The sequence below is a fragment of the Podarcis muralis genome, chromosome 4 (genome assembly GCF_964188315.1).
Source record: "Podarcis muralis chromosome 4, rPodMur119.hap1.1, whole genome shotgun sequence".
NCBI classification, from domain to species: Eukaryota; Metazoa; Chordata; class Lepidosauria; order Squamata; family Lacertidae; genus Podarcis; species Podarcis muralis.
This window is the reverse complement of record NC_135658.1, coordinates 97,926,213-97,949,956: the sequence shown is the minus strand read 5'-3', so window position 1 is coordinate 97,949,956 and position 23,744 is coordinate 97,926,213. Positions and strand designations below refer to the sequence as shown.

Sequence of the window (23,744 nt, the reverse complement as noted above, 5' to 3'; positions counted from 1 at the left end):
TATCTATATCCACATCACTGCTAAACACAACCTTATATCTAGATTTCCTCCTCAACTTTCCTAGACACCAGAACTGAAATGTAAGATAAACAGCTGGGATTTCTATATGCACAATTAATTCTTGTGTTGGCTAATATGTCTTCGTAGACTTATCAATTGCATGGCTGGATTCAACGCATCATGAGTTGATTTGGTAACAGACAAAAACACTTCATTTATTGTAGTAAGAGAACACAGAAAATTGGAGGAAAACTTTCTTGAAGAATAAGGAAGAAAAGAGACTTGGGCTATTCTTTCCCCTTAAATTAATAATGTCAGTATTGGAATACCAATCAATAACAAAGCACCATTACCTTAATAAACTACCCAAGTAGAGGAATAAGTGGTTCAATAACTGGCAGACACTATCTATAATATCCATAGGATGGGAAGTTGGGCTTGGGTCCAGGAGTAGCGGGTTTAAGTCTCACAGCTACTATGAATTTGTAAGGTGAATTCAAGAATACCTGTACTCTCAATCCCACTTCCCCATTTGTGGAATGGGAATAATGACCTGTTTCATTGAGAACTGTGTGGATGAGCAATTTTGGACAAGCAATTTGCAGGTTTTGCCAAAGGCCTGTAATTAATGTAGGGAGGGATTAATGGTTTTCCCTGTTGTAACGGGACAGAGAGAAGGTTTGCATATGAGCATACGTAGTTCTGGAGGTCCGTTTTTAACCCGAAAGAATTCTTAACCTGAGATGCGCTTTCGCTAATGGGGCCTCCTGCTCCCACCGCGCCGCCAGCACACGATTTCCGTTCCCATCCTGGGGCAAAGTTCTCAACCTGAGGTACTGCTTCTGGGTTAGCGGAGTTTGTAACCCGAAGTATTTGTAACCCGAGGTACCACAGTACTAAATCACATTAGGTAGCCATCATTGGTTCCTTCCAATGTCGCTGGACTCCAGCTCCCATTTGACCCAGTCAGTATGGCCATGATGGGATGAGGCCGCTGTTGCCTACTGACAGCTTCTAGGAGCCACAGGTGACAGCTGAGTGCAGAGTTTGTCCCAAAGGTGGACAAACTACCCCAGAAGGGGAACACGCTCTACGTGGGGCTACCTTTGAAGGTGGCCCAGAAACTGCAACTAATCCAGAATGCAGCAGCTAGACTGGTGACTGGGAGCAGCCGCCAAGACCGTATAACACCGATCTTGGTACTTTGGCTCCCAGTATATTTCCGAGCACAATTCAAAGTGTTGGTGCTGATCTTTAAAGCCCTAAAATGCCTCGGCCCAGTATACCTGAAGGAGTGTCTCTACCCCCATTGTTCAGCCCAGACAATGAGGTCCAACCTTCTGGTGGTTACCTCACTGAGAGAAGTGAGGTTACAGGGAACCAGGCAGAGGGCCTTCTCAGTGGTGGCGCCCGACCTGTGGAACGCCCTCCCATCAGATGTCAAGGAAATAAACAACTATCTGACTTTTAGAAGACACCTGAAGGCAGCTCTGCTTAAAGGTAAAGGTACCCCTGCCCGTACGGGCCAGTCGTGACCGACTAGGGTTGTGCGCTCATCTCGCTCAAGAGGCTGGGAGCCGGCGCCGTCCGAAGACACTTCTGGGTCACGTGGCCAGCGTGACGAAGCTGCAACTGGTGAGCCAGCACCCATGCCGAACACGGAAACGCCGTTTACCTTCCCGCTATAAAGCGATACCTATTTATCTACTTGCACTTAGGGGTGCTTTCGAACTGCTAGGTAGGTAGGTGCTGGGACCGAACGACGGGAGCTCACCCCGCTGCGGGGATTCGAACCGCCAACCTTACGATCAGCAAGTCCTAGACACTGAGGTTTTACCCACAGCGCCACCCGCGTCCCTATGCAGCTCTGCTTAGGGAAGTTTTTAATGTTTGATGATGTTTTAAAGGTAAAGGTAAAGGTACCCCTGCCCGTACGGGCTAGTCTTGCCAGACTCTAGGGTTGTGCGCTCATCTCACTCTATAGGCCGGGAGCCAGCGCTGTCCGCAGACACTTCCGGGTCACGTGGCCAGCGTGACAAGCTGCATCTGGCGAGCCAGCGCAGTACACGGAACACCGTTTACCTTCCCGCTGGTAAGCGGTCCCTATTTATCTACTTGCACCCGGGGGTGCTTTCGAACTGCTAGGTTGGCAGGCGCTGGGACCGAATGATGGGAGCGCACCCCGCCGCGGGGATTCGAACTGCCGACCATGCGATCGGCAAGTCCTAGGCGCTGAGGTTTTACCCACAGCGCCACCCGCGTCCCTTGTTTGATGTTTTATCACATTATTATTATTATTATTATTATTATTATTATTCTGTTGGCAGCTGTCCAGAGTGGCTGGGGAAACCCAGCCAGGTGGGCAGGGTGTAAATATATTACTATTAGTATTACAACCATAGCTGTCAATGTTTCCCCTTTTTTAAGGGAAATTCCCTTATTCCGAATAGGATTTTCCCTTAAAAAAGGGGAAAGTTGACATCTATGACTACAACATGTACCCCACCAAAGTGCTCTCCTTCCTCTAAGACGCCATACACCCCAAGTGCTGCTAAAATGTATTGTTATACAGTGGTGCCCCGCAAGACGAAATTAATTCGTTCCGCAAGTTTTGCCGTCTAGCGAATTTTTCGTCTTGCGAATTATTATTTAGACAAAGGAAACAAAGTCGCGAGACGTTTTCGTCTTGCGAAGCAAGCCCATAGGGAAATTCGTCTTGCGAGGCAACTCGCAAACGGAAAAACCTTTCGTCTAGCGAGTTTTTTGTCTTGCGAGGCATTCGTCTCGCGAGGTACCACTGTATAACGTTTGAAGTCACCAGTGGTTTCCAACAAATCAATCTGACTGACTAGAGAAGACAGGTAAATGATAGCATCATATGACTAAACCACCAAGAGGAGACACCACCATACAGCAACTGTTCATAGGAGACTACCCTTGCTTCTTGAAACAGACTAAAGCAGTATTGCCTAAGATCATCTCGTTTTCACCTGGAAAGCTAGGGCACATTTTCCTGACAGTGGGGAATTTTTTTAAAGATGGGTTTGCCCTTTCAAAACCAACAGATCCCAATGATCTTACGTGTGTATGTATGAGGCCAAATCTGTTAACAATGCAATTCATGCTCAAGAATTCAGCAACAGGCCAGGGCTTTATAAGGAAAGCCATTATCAGGATTACATCACTGAAACTTGAAATCCTGGAGATCTTGAATGTCAACATTTTTATGACTACTACTGTACCAGATATCCTGAATTATAATGAATCCAAGGCAGCTTAATGCTTAATACATCTTTGTGGACATCCCTCGCAGCTACCAAAGATGATTAATTCCCATAAACTGGGTTGGTATTATAGAACGGAAGCAAATCTCAGTCTATATTTGGAATAAACTCCCACACTCAAGGTGGGCGTGACTGCATTTCTCAGGATGTAAATTTACTCTGAAGCAAAAGCATTTTAAAAAAAAATCATACCAAGCAGTGAAAACCAAAAGAGAACGGGTGGGAGGTTGTTTTTAAAGCTCTGTGAGAACACTTGTTTTTCTTTATGCCTGGAAATACAGTCTGTTCGGGGTGAAGTATTGCCATATGATGGGAAAGAACCAAATGATTGAGTGTAGTAATAATAAAAGTAATAATAATACTTAATATTTACTTTTCCTAAATTGCTGGTTCCCAGGGTTTTTGATACCTGGAAAGTAGTCTTTTTTCTGGATTAAAACTGGAGGCATGCTGCACTCTCTCTCTCTCTCTCTCTCTCACACACACACACACACCCTCAGCTAACATTGCTTGCAATGTTCTTTGCTCAGTCTGCCAGACAGAACCATACTTTCTGGGCAATGGTGATACTTCTAGAATTCCTTTGTGACTGCCGGCAGCATCTGAGAATGCTGGCTTCCTCTGGTTAGCAGTTTCCTCTGCCCGTTTATTGTCAGAAAAAGGGGATTAATGCTGTGCTAGGCCTCTCAAGTCTGAGCGGATTTGATCCTGGTTTGCAGGCAGTGTTTAAACCACAGTTTTCTAGTTTGGATGTCACAGCACACCGTGGTTTAACAAATCAGAAAGCTTTTGTTAAAGCCAGGCTGGGGAAACCCAGCCAGATGGGTGGTGTAATAATAATAATAATAATAATAATAATAATAATAATAATAATAATACAGTGGTACCTCTGGATGCGAACGGGATCCGTTCCGGAGCCCTGTTCGCATCCTGAGCAAAATGCAACCTGTGTCTGCGCCGGTCGCAATTTGCCACTTCTGCGCATGCGTGTGACGTCATTTTGAGCGTCTGGGCATGCGTGAGCAGCGAAACCCGGAAGTAACCCATTCCGTTACTTCCAGATCACCGCTGAACACAACCTAAAAATGCTCAACCTGAAGCTACTTTAACCCAAGGTATGACTGTAATAGGGGGACGCGGGTGGCGCTGTGGGTAAAACCTCAGCGCCTAGGACTTGCCGATCGCATGGTCGGCGGTTCGAATCCCCGTGGCGGGGTGCGCTCCCGTCGTTCGGTCCCAGCGCCTGCCAACCTAGCAGTTCGAAAGCACCCCCGGGTGCAAGTAGATAAATAGGGACCGCTTACCAGCGGGAAGCTAAACGGCGTTCCGTGTGCTGCGCTGGCTCGCCAGATGCAGCTTGTCACGCTGGCCACGTGACCCGGAAGTGTCTGCGGACAGCGCTGGCTCCCGGCCTCTAGAGTGAGATGAGCGCACAACCCTAGAGTCTGGCAAGACTGGCCCGTACGGGCAGGGGTACCTTTACCTTATGACTGTAATAATAATAACGTGAGAGGGGGAGGGAAGGGGAGAAGAGTGGAGGTGATAAAGTATAATCCCACTGGTGTAGCAGAAAATAATAGTCTACCAGTATCTCAACAACAGGATTTTGGAATAAACCACATAGTTCCTGGAGAATGAAAGCAGCATCCCGCCGTTGGGCAGAGAAGTGATGCAGGGGGGGAAAGTACAAAATTAAATGTACTGCTTAGCATTTCAAACCAATACAGGGAGACGTAATATAGTCCAAATGAAGCCCAGTGAGGTTAGACATTGTGCAGAGGTTTATTTAATGTACACAGAGCAGCTGTGCGAATGTGCGTTTTGCGGAAAACATGTAACTTCTCCTAGGCCTCATAATAAAGTAGCCTCAATGCAGGGCAGATATACAAGGCCTCCTCACCCCAACACCCAAGCCGCTTTCCACTAAAGGCCATTACAAATGGTTTGTGCTCTTGGAAAAATGCTCTGAGAACACCAATCAACTTTTAAATCAAAAACAGCTTGCTTTCTGATAGGGGCAGCAAAACTGGTCGATTTATTCCATAAAACTTTATGTACACAGCAGCAGCATCCATGAACTTAATGATCATAATATAGAGTCTACAGGGTAATTTTTATTGCAATTTATAGCAAGATTACACATACTCCACAGTTTTCCAGCCTTTATTGAGATTTTATGGGACTGTGCGGTTTAAGCAGTTAACTGTGTGCTCTTGTGCGATGGGAGAAGGTGGGGTTAGCTCCTATACATGCGTTTCGTTGCTAATCTACCATAGGCTATTAATTACTCTGTCCAATCAAAGTCATTATTTATAGTAATTTCACGAGCAAAATAATTTGCCAGGGGCATGCAGGATTAATAGAGGCTATGGACATCTGCAGAAACCTACCTACGTATAACTCAGATACACATCTATGAGGATGGTGTGTTGTTGTTCTTCCACAGCAAAAACGTTAGACCTTTTTCATTTTAAATTGAACACTGTAGAACTCACACCCCATTTACAGGAAATCGAATTCTCAAGAGTGTTAAGACCTAAATCACATCAAGTATCTAATATATAACTGATTCACCATCCAACATAAAACAAAGCCGGGGGAAAGAAAAGCAATTACAGATTTGAACAACAGCAGGACATAGCTTTTTCTGAGCCCAGGTTTCTAGACAAGACACTTCTACATATCTAAAAGTGACCTTGACTCCTCCATTCTTGCACCCAACCAAACTACCATTAACTTCAGCCCACAAAGCTGGACCTTAAATTACTGTACACTTTCCTCAGCAGTCCACCTTTCTAAACATTCTATGACATCACACCATTTCAGCCAATAGGTGCCAAAGGCTTCACTGCTGCTACAAAATCCCTTAATGAAACGTAACACTGATTTTTTTTTTTAATTAGAAAAATCTAAATATCTTTAAAAGAGCTGCCTCTTTAACATACTGATAGGGACAACAAAGTATGTTATGTTCTGCTAGTATCTCAGGTCTTTATTCTGGGTGGGGACATCTATCTTAAGTTTCTACTGGGCCAGATTTAGGTTTGATGAGGCCCACAGCTACTGAAGGTAATGGGGCCCTTTATATGTCCAGCTGTCCTTTGTCAACAACAAATTGTCACTGTTTTTTGTGCTGAATATGTGCTATATGGTAATTTATGGACCTAACAGGTATCTAAAGCCCTTTGCACATAACAAAATATGTATTTTATCAAAGTAATTGTTGAACTGAAATACAATTAAGAAGTATATTAATAGTGAAATACAATTAAGAAGAAGTATATTAATAGGGAAATAATTATTAAGCTCTAACTGAAAATGATTTTTTATTCATAACAAACTAGCAGGCGGGCCCATTACTTACATCATAGGAGCCTACACAACACAAAATAAGTAGAAAATAAGTGACATTCACCCTGCTTTACAAAGCTTGTGACTATTTGGTTTCCCCCTGTGAATAAACAGGCCAACTATCAAAAGGTGTTTTCCTAGAATGATTTCTTATTTCTGTTTTGCAAAAGGAAGGCCATTCAGCCAGGAGGAATCTCACATGCAAAACCAGACAAGGAAATGGTGGGAAGAAATTTTTGTGGAGTCTCTTCTGCTCAGACAATACAACAATAAGGAAAAAAATGTTACCCTGAAAAAAAATCTGATAAAACCGTATATGAACTTGCTGGTTTTATGGAGCATTCCTGCAAACTGGTTTGCGGGATAAAGTCTCTCACCTGCCATCTTCCCTGAGGTGTAGCCCTCCTAATTTCAAGTAGGATCTAAATAGTGGAATGGTGTAGGCAGGGCCAGTCACACGGGTCTTTCTCACCAGAGCATCTTTGTCCTTTGGTCCTTTATGTAACTATTCTCTTTAATTAGCTAAAGAAATCTCCTTAAAATCCATTTCTTCTGAAATCAAATGCAATTCAAGGTGCAGATGGAACAGTATCAAGCTGTACAGTGGTGCCCCGCAAGACGAATGCCTCGCAAGACGAAAAACTCGCTAGACGAAAGGGTTTTCCGTTTTTTGAGTCGTTCCGCAAGACGAATTTCCCTATGGGCTTGCTTCGCAAGACAAAACGTCCTGCGAGTTCTTGCGAGTTTGTTTCCTTTTTCTTAAAGCCGCTAAGCCGTTAATAGCCGTGCTTTGCAAGACGAAAAAACCGCACTCGCGGAACGGATTAATTTCGTCTTGCGAGGCACCACTGTACTAGCTTAGGATCATTTGGCTGATAGGTAAAGGTAAAGGGACCCCTGACCATTAGGTCCAGTCGTGGCCGACTCTGGGGTTGCGGCACTCATCTCGCTTTACTGGCCGAGGGAGCCAGCGTACAGCTTCCGGGTCATGTGGCCAGCATGAAGAAGCCGCTACTGGTGAACCAGAGCAGCGCACGGAAACGCCGTTTACCTTCCCGCCGGAGCGGTACCTATTTATCTACTTGCACTTTGACGTGCTTCCGAACTGCTAGGTTGGCAGGAGCTGGGACCGAGCAACGGCAGCTCACCCCGTCGCGGGGATTCGAACCGCCAACCTTCTGATCAGCAAGTCCTAGGCTCTGTGGTTTAACCCAGAGCGCCACCCGCATCCCCTATTTGGCTGATAGTTATGTCTAAAAAATGGCGTTTCCGTGCGCTGCTCTGGTTCGCCACAAGCGGCTTAGTCATGCTGGCCACATGACCCGGAAGCTGCACGCTGGCTCCCTCGGCCTATAGAGCGAGATGAGCGTGCAACCCCAGAGTCGTTCACGACTGGACCTAATGGTCTGGGGTCCCTTTACCTTTATGTCTAATAAACTGTTTTGTTATCACATCCTTAAAGCTCGCTAAGACCAGAGCCAAATCCAGTGTGAGATTTTCCTCTTAGTTCGAGCAGATGTTTGGTGCAACCAGCACGCAGAATACTAGCTGGGTTCCACTGCTATATGGTAGGGATGCGGGTGGCGCTGTGGGTTAAAGCCTCAGCGCCTAGGACTTGCCGATCGAAAGGTCAGCGGTTCGAATCCCTGCGGCGGGGTGCGCTCCCGTCGTTCGGTCCCAGCGCCTGCCAACCTAGCAGTTCGAAAGCACCTTCGGGTGCAAGTAGATAAATAGGGATCGCTTACCAGCGGGAAGGTAAACGGCGTTCCGTGTGCGGCTCTGGCTCGCCAGATGCAGCTTGTCACGCTGGCCACGTGACCCGGAAGTGTCTGCGGACAGCGCTGGCTCCCGGCCTATAGAGTGAGATGAGTGCACAACCCTAGAGTCTGGCAAGACTGGCCCGTATGGGCAGGGGTACCTTTACCTTTACCTTACTGCTATATGAACCATTTCTCTATGCCGCAGCGTGAACACAACCGTCATCCCTATCCAAACCTGGAGGGCTATTGCTAACTCTCAATCCTTGTGCTTGCACATGGTGCTGGATATAGTGGGAATTGTAGTGCAAGCCTGCAAAACTCCTGACCAGACACATTGAATGCAACCCTCCAAGTCACATATAGTGGCGCACTAAGGGCTTGATAAATCTCCCAGTTTTGCAGCTGCCTGCGATTCCAAAAGGGGGGGGGGAGGGTGTTGTCAAGAAGCCAGCAGTTCACAATACATGGCTAGGAGAGTGTGTTTGTCTATCATGGGTGGTCCTCTATCACAGGTGGGGATGGCCACCAAAGTGAAAAGCTTAAAAGGAGGATTAGGCAAATTCCTGGGAGGGTGAGGCGATGAATGGCCACAAGCCACAATGGCTCTGTTCTACCTCCCCTGTCAGAGGGATTATATGCATCTGAATACCAGTTGCAGGGAATCACAAGTGATGAGAGTGCTCTTGCTCGCAGGTCCTGCTTGTGCGCTTCCCATGGGAATATCTGGTTGGCCACTATGAGAAGAAGGTGTTGGAATGGCTGGCTTGATCTGGCAAGGGTCTTCTTATGTTCTAGAGCAGGGGCATCCAACTTCCAAGAGTCTGCGATCTACTCTCAGTATTAAAAAAAACTGGCAGTGATCTACCCATTGTCACAGTTGTTGAGCTTTTTGGGGGGCTTTTTGGTGGGGGTTCAAAGATCAACCAGGATTGACCAGGGACACCCCACGATCAACCAGTAGATTGCGATCAACCTGTTGGACAGCCCTGTTCTAGAGAATCCAGAGGCGCAACAATGCCTGGCTCGCTGACTCCATCATTGCCAGCATCACATTCTTAAAGCACTCTGGAAGTATATACTTGATTCTGACCAAATGAAGCCTCCTGGTATATATTTTGTTCCAGGAGGCTTAGTTTGGTGAGAATTGAATATACACTTCCAGAGTTAACACTGGAATTACTTCTGGTAAGTGAGCCACCATACAGTGGTACCTCGGGTTAAGAATTTATTTCGTTCCGGAGGTCCGTTCTTAACCTAAAACTGACTTTAACCTGAGGTACCACTTTAGCTAATGGGGCCTCCCACTGCCACCACACGATTTCTATTCTCATCCTGAAGCAAAGTTCTTAACCTGAGGTACTATTTCTGGCATAGCGGAGTCTGTAACCTGAAGCGTCTGTAACCCAAGGTACCACTGTATACGCTAGAGGGCTGTGAAAAAATTGTGTCCCCAACATTTTATACTTGTCTACCCATGTACTGTCTGAAACAAAAGGGGCACATTGGTTGCCAGATGTGAAATAAATTGGCATCATTTCCAGCTCCCCTACCCCACTATTTATATTACTGGTGACTTCCTCAGGGAGGGAGGAAAGCACAAGATGACAATGGCTGTGACATCTTCCATTTCACGAACAAATTGGGACTATTCACAAACACAAACACACACACAAATACACCCTACTTGATGAACAGAGGAGAGAGGAAGAAGATCACTGCCACTGACGTTCGCAGGACACGACAAAAGTTGTTGGAGTTTTTTGGTTTACTTGCCAAACTTCTGCCTCCCGGTAACGTTCAAGAAAATCCAAACTAATTCCACCCCCAATATCCACAAGCCACCACCTCTTTATCCACATATTTGGTGCAACATCAGAAAGAGGAGCTTATATATGGTACAGCTGTACACATGTAGTAGGCAGTCTGATCAGGAAGCCTGTACTATCCAGATTCATAATCTGGTGGCCAGCCTATGTCCCTTTCTGGCATTCTGCTAAATACACAGACACTGAGAGAACAATCCTGTGGCTTGATCTGCTGGGATGACTGGGGTTAGGATCCAGCAGATCTTCGGTTGAGCTGGATGGTTCCCAGCGCAATGGTGGAATTTAATTTGGAGTCTCCCCACTTGGCAGTTGTCCTGTAGACACGCTATCATGCTAGCCCTCTGGCTTAATATTTGATATTTTCCCCATGCTTCTCCAGTTAACAAGTGTTTGCCTCCAGTCTTACATTTCCACAGGTAAGATAGGAAGGAAAAGCTCCCGTAGGCTTGCAAAACGATTGGGTGTTCCAATAGTAGCATCAGCTACTAGTTAGTCTGGGCTTCACCCTTCTTAAAATCCAAGTACATTTCACACCTGGGGTGAGGGGGGATGGGCACCGTACCTTTGACATGACTTCTCCCGTCCTCCAGTAGCGGTACTACGATAGTGTTGTTCACATTCCCTGGTGATCTCACTGCTGTGTAGACCACGGGTACTGACTGCACCACGACTGGGATGCGATGTACGTGACTCATTTTGTTGGTCTGTAGGTTCATGGGGCTGGACGGGGGTACTGGGTGGATTATGTGCAAAAACTGCTGCCCTCCAACACCTGATGCAGATGCCACGAGCGGGCCTGGCGTTAATACTGACGGTGCAGAAGACGCTGAAGAGACGGACGTTATTACTGTGGGTGACGAGGCTGGCCGACTACAGGATGTTGAAGTGGAAGAAGGAGACGATGCCGAGGCGGTGATGGACACAGGCGAGGACGAAGCAGCGATGGGGGACGACCGGGCCTTGTTTATCGACAAGTCCACTGGCTCAGTTTGCGTTTGGAAATGGTCTGTGGACAAGGAGTCTTCTTCCGGATCTGCCTTCATGCTGTTCAGCAAAAGGGGTACAGCTTCCATATCTGGGTAACTGTGAGAGTTTGGAGACTGTGGAAGGAAGGAAAGGGAAACAGGCCATTACCATCTAGGAGCCAATGCAAAAAAACCACTCGGATGATAACAGTGTGTATGTTTATTTTAAGCAGCAACATTGAAACGAAGGGCAAGCAGGCAAGGAAAGGGCGGCTGCTTCAAAGAGGCCCAACGTCAGGTCCCGATAAAGGGTTCACTGGGGATCATGTCAGTCACTGCCTCTTTTTATATTTTATTTTCAGCTTTTCTATTAAGGAGGTGCACTAGTGGCACTCTGAAATGAACATAAGGACATGGGAAGCTGCCTTAGACTGAGTCAAATCATTGATTCATCCAGCTCTACATTGGCTGGCAAAAGCTTTCCAGAGTTTCAGGCAGGAAACACTCGCAGCCCTCCCTGGGGAATCAACGAGAGACCCTCTGAGTACTCAACGAGAGACTACAGCTACCCACCACTCTCATTTTCCCAGAATGCTTCTGAGCTGGGCTGAGTACCATTCTCTTGCTGCTCTAGTAAAAATGTTTTCTTCCTCTGGATCTGCCTTCAAGCTGTCTGGGTATGAAGGGTAACTATAGAAGTTAAAAGGTAAAGGTAAAGGTACCCCTGCCCATACGGGCCAGTCTTGACAGACTCTAGGGTTGTGCGCCCATCTCACTCAAGAGGCCGGGGGCCAGCGCTGTGCAGAGACACTTCCGGGTCACGTAGCCAGCGTGACATCGCTGCTCTGGCGAGCCAGAGCCGCACACGGAGACGCCGTTTACCTTCCCGCAAGTAAGCGGTCCCTATTTATCTACTTGCACCCGGGAGTGCTTTCGAACTGCTAGGTTGGCAGGCGCTGGGACCAAGCAACGGGAGCGCACCCTGCCGCAGGGATTCGAACCGCCGACCTTTCGATCGGCAAGCCCTAGGCGCTGAGGCTTTTACCCACAGCGCCACCCGCGTCCCGAAGCTGCCTTAGACTGAGTCAAATCATTGATTCATCCAGCTCTATTGTCTACATTGGCTGGCAAAAGCTTTCCAGGGTTTCAGGCAGGAAACACTCGCAGCCCTCCCTGGGGAATCAACGAGAGACCCTCTGAGTACTCAGCGAGAGACTACAGCTACCCACCACTCTCATTTCCCCAGAATGCTTCTGAGCTGGGCTGAGTACCATTCTCTTGCTGCTCTAGTAAAAATGTTTTCTTCCTCTGGATCTGCCTTCAAGCTGTCTGGGTATGAAGGGTAACTATAGAAGTTAAAAGGTAAAGGTAAAGGTACCCCTGCCCATACGGGCCAGTCTTGACAGACTCTAGGGTTGTGCGCCCATCTCACTCAAGAGGCCGGGGGCCAGCGCTGTCCGGAGACACTTCCGGGTCACGTGGCCAGTGTGACAAGCTGCATCTGGCGAGCCAGCGCAGCACACGGAACGCCGTTTACCTTCCCGCTAGTAAGCGGTCCCTATTTATTTACTTGCACCCGGGGGTGCTTTCGAACTGCTAGGTTGGCAGGCACTGGGACCGAGCAACGGGAGCGCACCCCGCCGCGGGGATTCGAACCGCCGACCTTTCGATCGGCAAGCCCTAGGCGCTGAGGCTTTTACCCACAGCGCCACCCGCGTCCCGAAGCTGCCTTAGACTGAGTCAAATCATTGATTCATCCAGCTCTATTGTCTACATTGGCTGGCAAAAGCTTTCCAGGGTTTCAGGCAGGAAACACTCGCAGCCCTCCCTGGGGAATCAACGAGAGACCCTCTGAGTACTCAGCGAGAGACTACAGCTACCCACCACTCTCATTTCCCCAGAATGCTTCTGAGCTGGGCTGAGTACCATTCTCTTGCTGCTCTAGTAAAACGTTTTCTTCCTGTGGATCTGCCTTCATGCTGTCTGGGTATGAAAGGTAACTATAGAAGTTACACCCCACCCCCCAAATGGGGTGCCTGTATTTGCTAGTGCTGTCTCTGTTTACAAGGAGGGTACCACAGTGGTGAGGGGGAGGGAACAGATGAAATATTAAATAATAATAATAATAATAATAATAATAATAATAATAATAATAATATATTTATACCCCGCCCATCTGGGAGGCTTCCAACAAAGATAAAAAATACATTAAAACATCAGTCATAAAAAACTTCCCTAAACAGGGCTGCCTTCAGATGTCTTCTAAACGTCAGATAGTTGTTTACCTAAGTCCCTTCTCACTGACTTTTGTTGTAATTGTACTGTTTAGCTTATTTGTTTAGTGAATAATAGTGCTTTATAGATTGTAATTGTTTTACTGATGAATTGATAATTATTCTATGATCTGTATTGTATTTGTGATGTTTTATTACGCTCCATTAAGTTATTGCTGTGTGTTGTTTATAAGCTGCTTTGCGATTCATTTGAATGAAAAGGAGCATAGAAATATCATAAAGCAGCCCTGTTTGCAAGTCGAAAACTGTTGCATTTCCATCTCTGAACTAGGTGAGCTCCATCTCACATATTCCACTGGTGGCGCATGGGCACATCAGCCCTTAGCTTGTCAATAGTTGATTTCTCCACTCTGCTTGTTCTTCATTACAATAGAATCTCATTACAGCACAATGTCATTATCCAAACATTACCAGAAAGTTCTGAGGAACAATCGTTCATGTGAATTAATAATATTTGAATATTTCAAATTAATTAAGCCATTTGTCAACAACTTTTTTTTTTACAGAGAAGTCTCAAAACATCAGCAAAGATGTTTTCTTGTACCACCTCACTGCAGATGTGAGCTGTTTTTAAGGTGAAGCTGTTTCTGTTGCTGCATTGCTAACACCCAACTCATATTTACTCAGAAGTCTCTTGTATCCTTCCTTACCCCCTATTTAAACAGTTGATTCATTTCACTTTTACCCATATCTGTACATCATGTTCCAAGCTGAATCACATCCTCATATTCAGTGGGAGGTCAGACTCCCTTCTCAACATTGCAGATGGTGAACGTCAACTCTAGTTGCAAGTGTTTCTGCAAGTTTGTAAGGCGTTCTGGGAGGAATTTGGGGCCAGATTTTCAAGAGCGATAAGCACATTAAGGCTGAAATCACAGCCCACATAAACCTCAAAGGCTTAGATTCTCTCCATAACCCAAGCCTACACAAAGCTCTAGAGATGATGTGAAGATAAACATGAGCTAGACTTTGAAACCCCAGCGCTGTTGCCCAACATGGAATGAACAGAGCTGCCCCCAGTTGCAAATAACTGTGCGTCTAGACTAGAGACTGGGGATCATAGATTTTCAAGGGTTGTAGGTGGTATGATAAAAGCATCCTTGCCTGTGTGTGTACACACTTCCCATCTCATCACCATCTCATCATCATTTCTGATGAAACAAGAAATTGAGGGTTTACAGTGTGGTTCAATGATGCTCAATCTGGAGAACTCCAGATGCTGTTGGAGTCCACCTCCCATCAGCCCCTGTCAGCATGGCCAATGTTCTGGGACGATGACAGCAGACTCCAACAGCATCTGGGAGCACCACGTTGGCTATCTTCTCTATCACAGTCTTCTCTTTGAAGGTGTCCTCTTTGAGGGCCGTCTAGTCCAAGTCTGGTTTGGAGATAAGGAACCATAAAAAGTGGGAGATCTTGGAGTGGCCCACCAAAAGCTATTGCCACTTAGTCTAAGCAAGCACACAAGTCATCTGGTGTCTATAGTATTCTATGCTTTAAATAGTTAAAGCATAGCAATTATTTCTAAATGTGTGTCTATACAGTGGTACCCTCGGGTTAAGAACTTAATTCGTTCTGCAGGTCCATTCTTAACCTGAAACTGTTCTTAACATGAGACACCACTTTAGCTAATGGGGCCTCCTGCTGCCGCCGCGCGATTTCTGTTCTCATCCTGAAGCAAAGTTCTTAACCTGAGGTACTATTTCTGGGTTAGCGGAGTCTGTAACCTGAAGCGTCTGTAACCTGAAGCATCTGTAACCCGAGGTACCACTGTACATATAATTTACCATATACAAATTTGTTGCAAAATGATGTCCTCCCCACTTTTTTGAGTGGGGAATGTTGCGATTCCTCTTTTTTGGCAATGGATAACTGGCTACAACATATAGGAGCAACCCACCCTGAACTATTAAGGCCGCAATATGGTCTGTAACATGTTTATGTCTTTGTTTTATGTCCTACAGCCTCTGTTCAGGTTGAGCAAGACTCAAGGCCTTGATTCCAACCTTAATTCAGAATCCAGATTCACTTTCTGGACACCCAACCCCCCCCCTCCAAATCAATCCCATTATTCCATATAAATTATGATGGAGTGCTATTTTCACATCTTTAATTTGGGTAGCATGTACCTGCATCGCAAAACATGACATTGGGGTGTCTCTGCTTTCACTAAATAGCCCTATGAACAAAAATTAATTATAAGGCACATTTCCTGCCTTTTCTACCCTCCCAAGTATTGCAAATTCTCAGAAGAAGAAGAAAAAGAAGGATCTGAATTTCATAAATTATCATTATTGGGTCAAAAATTAAGACGAGCAAATCAACTACGGTATATCTGTAACAAGACAGATTTAAGTGATCCTCCAGAGACAAAACTGCAGCTACTCCTCATGTTGACATATGCTTCTTATGCCCAAATTACTTTGCAGTGCAAATTAGTACTGTCAAGCCTGAATATATTACAAATTAAGGGGGAGAAATTTATACTTCCTTTTTTTTTCCCCACACAGAAAATAATATCTTTACTTTGAGTATACACATAATTGCATATTATAGACTTGAAATTTTAATGGGATAAAACCGAAAGCTGTGAAATGCAGCTGTTTTTATTGAAATGATTTAGTGTCTCATGAATTGGCTTCAATAAATCAAGTTCTTTATGACCCAATGAGATATGATATGATTATTTTCAAAGGAGAGCAGTGAGGAAAGGCGGAGAAAGCAAGCCTCACTTTGATACGATGCTATGGCTGCCTGCACGCCTATTCACTCGATGCTTTCTGGGAAGAAATATCCACCTGCTTACGAGACTCTGGCGCTTGTGGGCCTCTCTCACTCCTCTGGAAAGATCGAGGGAGCCATGCTGTAATGCTTTTGCACGCCCTCCAACATTTCTCCAACGGAAATAGGGGTGTCCTATTCCATAATCGTAGAATCACAGAATTGTAGGCTTAGAAGGTACCCTTAGGATCATCTAATCCAATCCCTGGCAAGGCAGAAATACAGTGGTACCTCGGGTTAAGAATTTAATTTGTTCTGGAGGTCTGTTCTTAACATGAAACTGTTTTTAACCTGAGACACCACTTTAGCTAATGGGGCCTCCCGCTGCCGCCGCAGTCCTGCCACTCGACTTCTGTTCTCATCCTGAAGCAAAGTTCTTAACCTGAGGTACTATTTCTGGGTTAGCGGAGTCTGTAGCCTGAAGCATCTGTAACCCGCGGTACCACTGCATGCAGGGATAGAAAATGCAAGTTTGACATTATCAGCACCATGCTCTAACCAACTGTGCTACTTTTGCAAACCCTCCTATTCTAATAATAATTTTATTATTTATACCCCACCCATCTGACTGGGTTGCCCCAGTCACTCTGGGCAGCTTCCAACATATATAAAACCATAATAAAACATTAAACATTAAAAACACACTTCACAATACAAGGTTGCCATCAGATGTCTTCTAAAGCTTGTATAGTTACTTATCTCCTTGGCTCAGTGGAGGGTTGTTGTTGTTTGCATAACTCCATACCCTCCAACATTTCTCTCTCTCTTTTTTAAACAGATATTTATTAGAATTTTACAAAATGAAAAAAGAAAAAAGAAAAATACAAAGTAAAAATCGATAAAAAACAATTCCATCTTTCCATCACTTTCTTTCATTTGCTTATTTCCCCAACCTCCTCACACCTCCCTTTTTGTATTCCAGTTCAATTTGTTAGTTCAGCAAATCCTTCCCCTCTTTGTTTATCCTAATCTTTAATCTTAAAATAATGTGTAACATTAAATTTTTGACTGTTAATAGCCCATTTTTTTCATACTCCTTATAGCGTTATAGCTAAAAACCACATAAGTTTTCATCCAACATCATTTTAACATTCATTAATTTTACAATATTTCTGTAAGTAGTCTTTAAATTTCTTCCAATCTTCTTCCACCGACTCTTATACCCTCCAACATTTCTCTGACGAAAATAGGGACATCCTAAGGAAAAGCGGGACATTCTGGGATCAAATCAGAAACAGGGACAGCTGCCGTAAATCTGGGCCTGTCCCTGGAAAATAGGGGCGCTTGGAGGGTCAGCTTTTGCACAGTGCCTGAAGCAGAACAGCGAATGCCACCTCACCCAGTAAAGACTGGTGAGCAAGTTGCTCTGGCACCAGAGACAGAAAATCCCACAAGCACCCTAAATAAATAAAGTTTGCTTGGCTTCCTGACTGCGGCTTATTTGAGGGAAACGTGGTTTGCACAAAGCCAGCTTCTGGTTTGTTTCCTCGCCAGCACAGCAGCAGCATTTGGGAACTTCTGAACGTTGTCAACTAGACCAATACTCATTCACATGAAGAAGAAGAAGAAGAAGAAGAAGAAGAAGAAGAAGAAGAAGAAGAAGAAGAAGAAGAAGAAGAGTAGTAGTAGTAGTAGTAGTTTGGATTTGATATCCCGCCTTTCACTCCCTTTAAGGAGTCTCAAAGCTGCTAACATTCTCCTTTCCCTTCCTCCCCCACAACAAACACTCTGTGAGGTGAGTGGGGCTGAAAGACTTCAGAGAAGTGTGACTAGCCCAAGGTCACCCAGCAGCTGCATGTGGAGGAGCGGGGAAGCGAACCCGGCTCACCAGATTACGAGCCCACCGCTCTTAACCACTACACCACACTGGCTCTGAAACCGTAGGCTAGCAGTAAAAGGAACCCAGTCTAGAGCAACCTTTGGCCTGATCCAGCACAGCTCTTATCTTAAATTCTCATTTAATCTGATTGACTGTGGCATACCACGTTATTTTGTTTACAGGCCTCCATGATGTCATTGTGTCACGTGTAGCATTGTGATACATCATGTGGGTAGATAACATTAAATGGAAGATGAGGACAACGTAAGAAGAGGATAACATATCGGGGCATTTGGGATTGGGCGGCTTCTGTCAATTCATGATGTTTCAATTTAATCGAGACACTTGAGGGGGCTGGGATAATGAGGGCAAAGAAAAATTGCTCTGTGCAGGAGGAACACCAACAAGGAGAACCAACAGCTGCCCAACAGGGGAGGTCTTTTTGACCCGAAAACAAACACAAAATTATAAATACAGTTTCGAACCAACCCTGTAAGAAATTTCTATTGGCAGGCTGTTTTGCACGACCATGAAATTTGGCTGTGCAAAAGATTCCTCAGTGTAGCCTTCGTCAACCTGTGTTGTGGTCCAAAACATCTCAAGGATGTCAGGTTGACAGAGGCACCCTTAACACAATATAGCAGCATTTTGGATGGTTTCATTGTCTAAAAACTAGGGCTGCAGTTTAGCCCTCCTTCATCTTTTCTTAAAACCCTTATTCACCCTCCTCTTTTTAAAATCTGCTTCTGTTGACATCCAACAGACTCCTTTAAAGTCCTGGTTGGAACGGAAGTTTGTGGTTGATTTCAAAATGGCCCCAGAAAAATAGCATCATTAATGGGTGTCACATTCCAAAAGCGTTGCATAATACAATAGCTGTTGGGGTATATTGGACAACTCATATTAAGATAAGGGAAAGTAAAACAGAAGCAAAAACAAACAATAAATCAATACTGTAAGATTCCACCATGAGAGTGCTAAGACAAATCACAAGAAAAATCCAGTTTGGAGCAGAATTAAGCCCCTGTTGTGAAATTTACTCTTCGCATCCAACACACCCCCTCAGTCTTTTTTTCCTTCCCTTTATTTTGCTGCACCCAGGAATGTACAGAAAGAAATTTACAAGCACTTAAAAGGCTCATGGGGCAGAAGCATGACCCAAATTTGCATGAAATCTGCATATGGTCATTTATTTGTACAGTTGCCTCTTGGAAATTATGGGGTGAATGGCTGGGTTTCTCCAGCACTTCATTTTGCAGTATGCCCAGTCACCCTATAAAATATGGGTTGTCTCCAATGAAATTCTGCTGAGAGTAGACTCACCGAAAACAACTGGACCCAGGTTAAGCATGCCCATAAATCTCAGTGAGCGTATTCTGAGTAGAACTAACATTAGCTACGAGCCCCCCCCCCCCCAAAAAAAATAAATAATTAAAAAAATGAGAGGAGGGGTCAGGAATCCTGAAACTACCACAAAAAGGCTGGGATACCCCCCTAACAATGCCTCTGCCTAGATAAATCAAAACTCATCTTGCACTCAATTTTGCCTTCAGAGTCTGTTACATGTGGAACCATAATCCACAAAACACTGTTGATGGGGCAAATATTGATGAAATACACAAAGCAACACATTCAAAACTGCATCTTCAGTTCATTCCTGAAAAAAGAATGATGGTCACAAAGGGACATATTTGTCACTGCAAGACAAAACCAGTTATGCCCTGCATAAAAGCACTCGTTATAGCCTTTCAGAGACATGGAATATATCTTATGAAATGGACGTGAGACATGCTGTGTGGTGTGTACATCAATGTGGCAACCACCCTATCAAAGGTTCCTCTTCGAAGAGGATCTTTAAGTTCACGTTAAGTTCAATAAGGCTCTCGCTTGGAAAGTTATGAGTGATGCTAGACTTTATTATTAATAGAAATCCTTCCCCGATTAGCCTTAACACAGAAATGGCCATAACTTCAAACCGTGATTCATAACTCCCAGGAACGAGGGTGTCTTTCAGAGTGTTTTCAGGAAGCTGTCAGGATGGATCCAAATGACAAGTGCGTGGAATCTGCCCAGCCTGCAAATGCTACCCAACAAGAAGGCAATATTCTGTGCTGTCAGAAATGCAAAGCCTTGTGAAATATGAATAGCATCTTCACTGTCCACACAAAAGCTTCATAGCCAAACATACCATGAGAGGGAAACTGATTGTGAGGCGTCCGAGAAGCAGTGCTTACTAATAACCTTTTATGTATACACAGATGAAGTACCTTTAAGCTAGTTCACAATGAGATTAGCGGTGCACTCACAGGGCAGGTTTTCGAGGTTACCAGCATGAGTTTGACCAAACTGCGGGAGGTAGTGGAGGACAGAGGTGCCTGGCGTGCTCTGGTCCATGGGGTCACGAAGAGTCGGACACGACTAAACGACTAAACAACAACAACACAGGGCAGGGCTTTGGGGGCAGAGGTTCAGGGCCCCACTCAGAAGAATGGATAAGGGGTCCCTGAATAATACCACATTTTGAAGGAAGAAGTAATTATCATCTAAAGACAGCCCCACCCGCTACTCCACATGATACTATTAAGTCCACAGCCTTTCTTGAGTTCCCGGACGTTCTTAACTACAACTCCCATCATCCCTGATGGGTAGGAATGATGGGAGTTGTAGTCCAACAACATCTGGGGACTCAAGGTTGAGAAAGGCTGGCCTAAAGTTACATGACTGCACCATCTCGCATCCTGCACATGGTGGGCTGTAAGCATGAGCCTCACACATGCATAGGACCTTTCCGTGAACTGGGACATTTGCACATACATTTGATCTGCAAAAAAGGGGAGAGAGATTGCCTTGACAAGGCCTACTCAGACAGAAGTGTGCATGTATAGGCTGCCGCTCACACTAAACGCCCTATGACAGAGCAGACCCAAATTAGAGAACTGGTTCCTTCACCTTGACACATGCAGGATATGCAGGTCAGGGCTGTGTGTGAAGGTGTCCTTGGACGCTGACTTATTTATAGCATTTTATACTCTGCTTTTTGCCAGGACGGTCTCAGGACAGCTTACGTTTAAAAACCAAACCAAACCATAATCTACAGTAAAATGCAACAGAACAAAAACAAGCAACGCCAAGGAACGGGAAATCAAAACAGCAGATAAAACACTCAGGCCAACGTAACCCAGATAAAAAGGCAAGTGAAAAGGACCTCAAATTCCATTAAGGGTAGAAAAGAACAGGATGGACTTCGCTTAGTAGCTAAAAGATAGCAAAGAAAGTACAAGGCAAATATGTTCCAAGGGGCTTCCATATTTTTGGTATCAGTACGGAAGATGTCCTTTCTCCAGTGTCACCCATATCACTTTCAAAGAAAGGCTTTTGAGGAAGCTATTAATTGGCAGGGAGCTTCATGCAGAAGGAACAGGATCATGAAGATGATTCAGCCCACATTGTCGAGGGTGTTATAGACAAGACCAATGCTTTTAACTGAGCCTGGAACCATACCAGCAGCTAGTGCAAATCTTTTAACAAAGCTGTGATCCTGCCCATAGGGGTTGAGCCTAGTTAACGGCCCACTTGCATCTCATGGGCTAGTTTCCTTTCCCAAACGTTTTCCAAAACCGCCATGTACAACACACTACAATAACCTACCCTGGATGTTGCTGGAACATGGAGATTGGCAAACCATCTCTCTTCAAGGAGAGAAACATACAGCGGTACCTCAGGTAAAGTACTTAATTCGTTCCGGAGGTCCGTTCTTAACCTGAAACTGTTCTTAACCTGAAGCACCACTTTAGCTAATGGGGCCTCCTGCTGTTGCCGTGCCGCCGGAGCACAATTTCTGTTCTCATCCTGAAGCAAAGTTCTTAACCCGAGGTAATATTTCTGGGTTAGGGGAGTCTGTAACCTGAAGCATCTGTAACCCGAGGTACCACTGTATTTAGAATGTGTGTGTGTGTTTGTTTGTGTGTTTAAAGAAGGAAAGTATTCCTTGCCACAGCCTGTGGTAACACCATCAGCAAGTAAAAAAGACCCCAGAAAGAAAAGCTTTCACTCAACTTATTTTATAGCTGAAAAATATATCAGCAGACAAAAACACATAGAAACACACACACACACACACACACACACACACACACACACACAGTTCTGGTTATCTGTAACTCAGAATTAGACTGCACCAGTGGGTCAAGGAGGCCTTTAGCAGAGTTTTCCATAACGTCAGAAACAGACGGGTGGAAATACACAATTGGGGTTCCCAGATATGCTTCTGTGTAAGAAGGCTGACAGAGGGATGCCAGGGGCTGAATTTATCTGTACAGGGATTCTTTTAAACTTTAATTCTTTAAAGAGACCATACTTCCAAGAAAGCACCTTGGGATCACAACCTTAAGGTGTTAAGTACACACAGAACAACAACCTGTGGAACCCGCAGTGAAGTTACAAGGTACTGAGTCTTTGAACTACATCCATAACTGTCAATTCTGTTTGCATGGAAAATACCTAATGAAGTGTAAAGGCAAACCAACATGCAGCTTGGCCCCTTCAGGACAACAGGTTTCCATTCAACCTTGTTTGAGAATTAATTTAAGACATCTATGCTAGAAACTGTGAACTTAAAAGCACACTTGCAAACGGTGTTCCAGCTATGGAGGCTTTCTGGAAGTGCGTCAACTCTTTTCCTCCACCTGAACCATCTTCGTACAGACAGTATTTATTTAAATCCACGAGGAATGAATAATCTCTTTTGCTTAACACCATTTCGCTTTTGGAAAAGTTAGTGAAGCAGCAAATGCATAACCAGGGGAACAGAAAAGCGATGACTCCGTGTTTGTCAGTCCAAAGGAGCAGAGTCCCTATTTTGAATGGTGAGTCATTTCTTTTGATCCCCACTAAACAGCATGGGTGCATTCAATCTTCAGGGAAGGGGGGAAACACTTTTGCTGATGAAACTGGGTGGCTAGATAACACCCACCCTTTTCTTGGAGGGTGGTGATGGAGACTGCCCTGGAAATTGTTACACAGGCAGTACAGAGATGTTTCTGCTGCTGCGTTGTCAGTGCCTAGTACGTCAGCCCAGGTCTTCAAGCAAACCTCAGTAAACTTTCACCTATAGCAGGATCAACAATTTCCCCACGATAATCAAAATCTGCAACATACAGGAATCTAACCAGTTAGGAATATAGGTGCTTCTCACACAATCTAAAGTAATGTCTCTTGGACCACACATAATATTTTCTGTATAAGAACACCCAGTGCTTTTTTTCCAGGGGGTTGTTGTTAAGAACTGTGGCCCTTACTCTGCAACAACTTCATGGTGAGTACCTGCACCTGTTTTTCGGGGGGGGGGGGGCACTGAGAACACCCTGCCTCAGATTATAGACCTCTGAATTTCTATGAACCCGGTCAGGTCCACTTCAGTGTGGTTTCAGGATTGCTTTAGGTGCAGAAATTGCCCTTCCCTCCCTGATGGCATATTCTAAGAGATGAGGGAAGAGAAGACTCTAATGCCTTATTATCAGGTGGCCCTATAGGTGTTTCTGACATCACAGAATCTTAATTGTGATCAAATAATAGGGAGTCAATTGATGATGTTTGAACAGTCTAGTATACCTGAAGGAGCATCTCCACCCCCATCGCCCTACCCGGACACTGAGGTCTAGCACC

At 45.0% G+C, this 23,744-nt stretch overlaps 1 protein-coding gene across 5 annotated transcripts in view; it reads right to left on the bottom strand.

Annotated features, from left to right (window-relative positions):
- KLF12 (KLF transcription factor 12) overlaps nucleotides 1–23,744 on the bottom strand; it is a 233,232-nt gene that overhangs the window by 83,755 nt on the left and 125,733 nt on the right. For all 5 annotated transcript variants that reach the window (XM_077927774.1, XM_028728369.2, XM_028728371.2 and 2 more), the window contains one exon: nucleotides 10,784–11,321. In XM_077927774.1, the coding sequence (XP_077783900.1) occupies nucleotides 10,784–11,321 (538 nt within the window). The remainder of the gene's footprint in view (nucleotides 1–10,783; nucleotides 11,322–23,744) is intronic.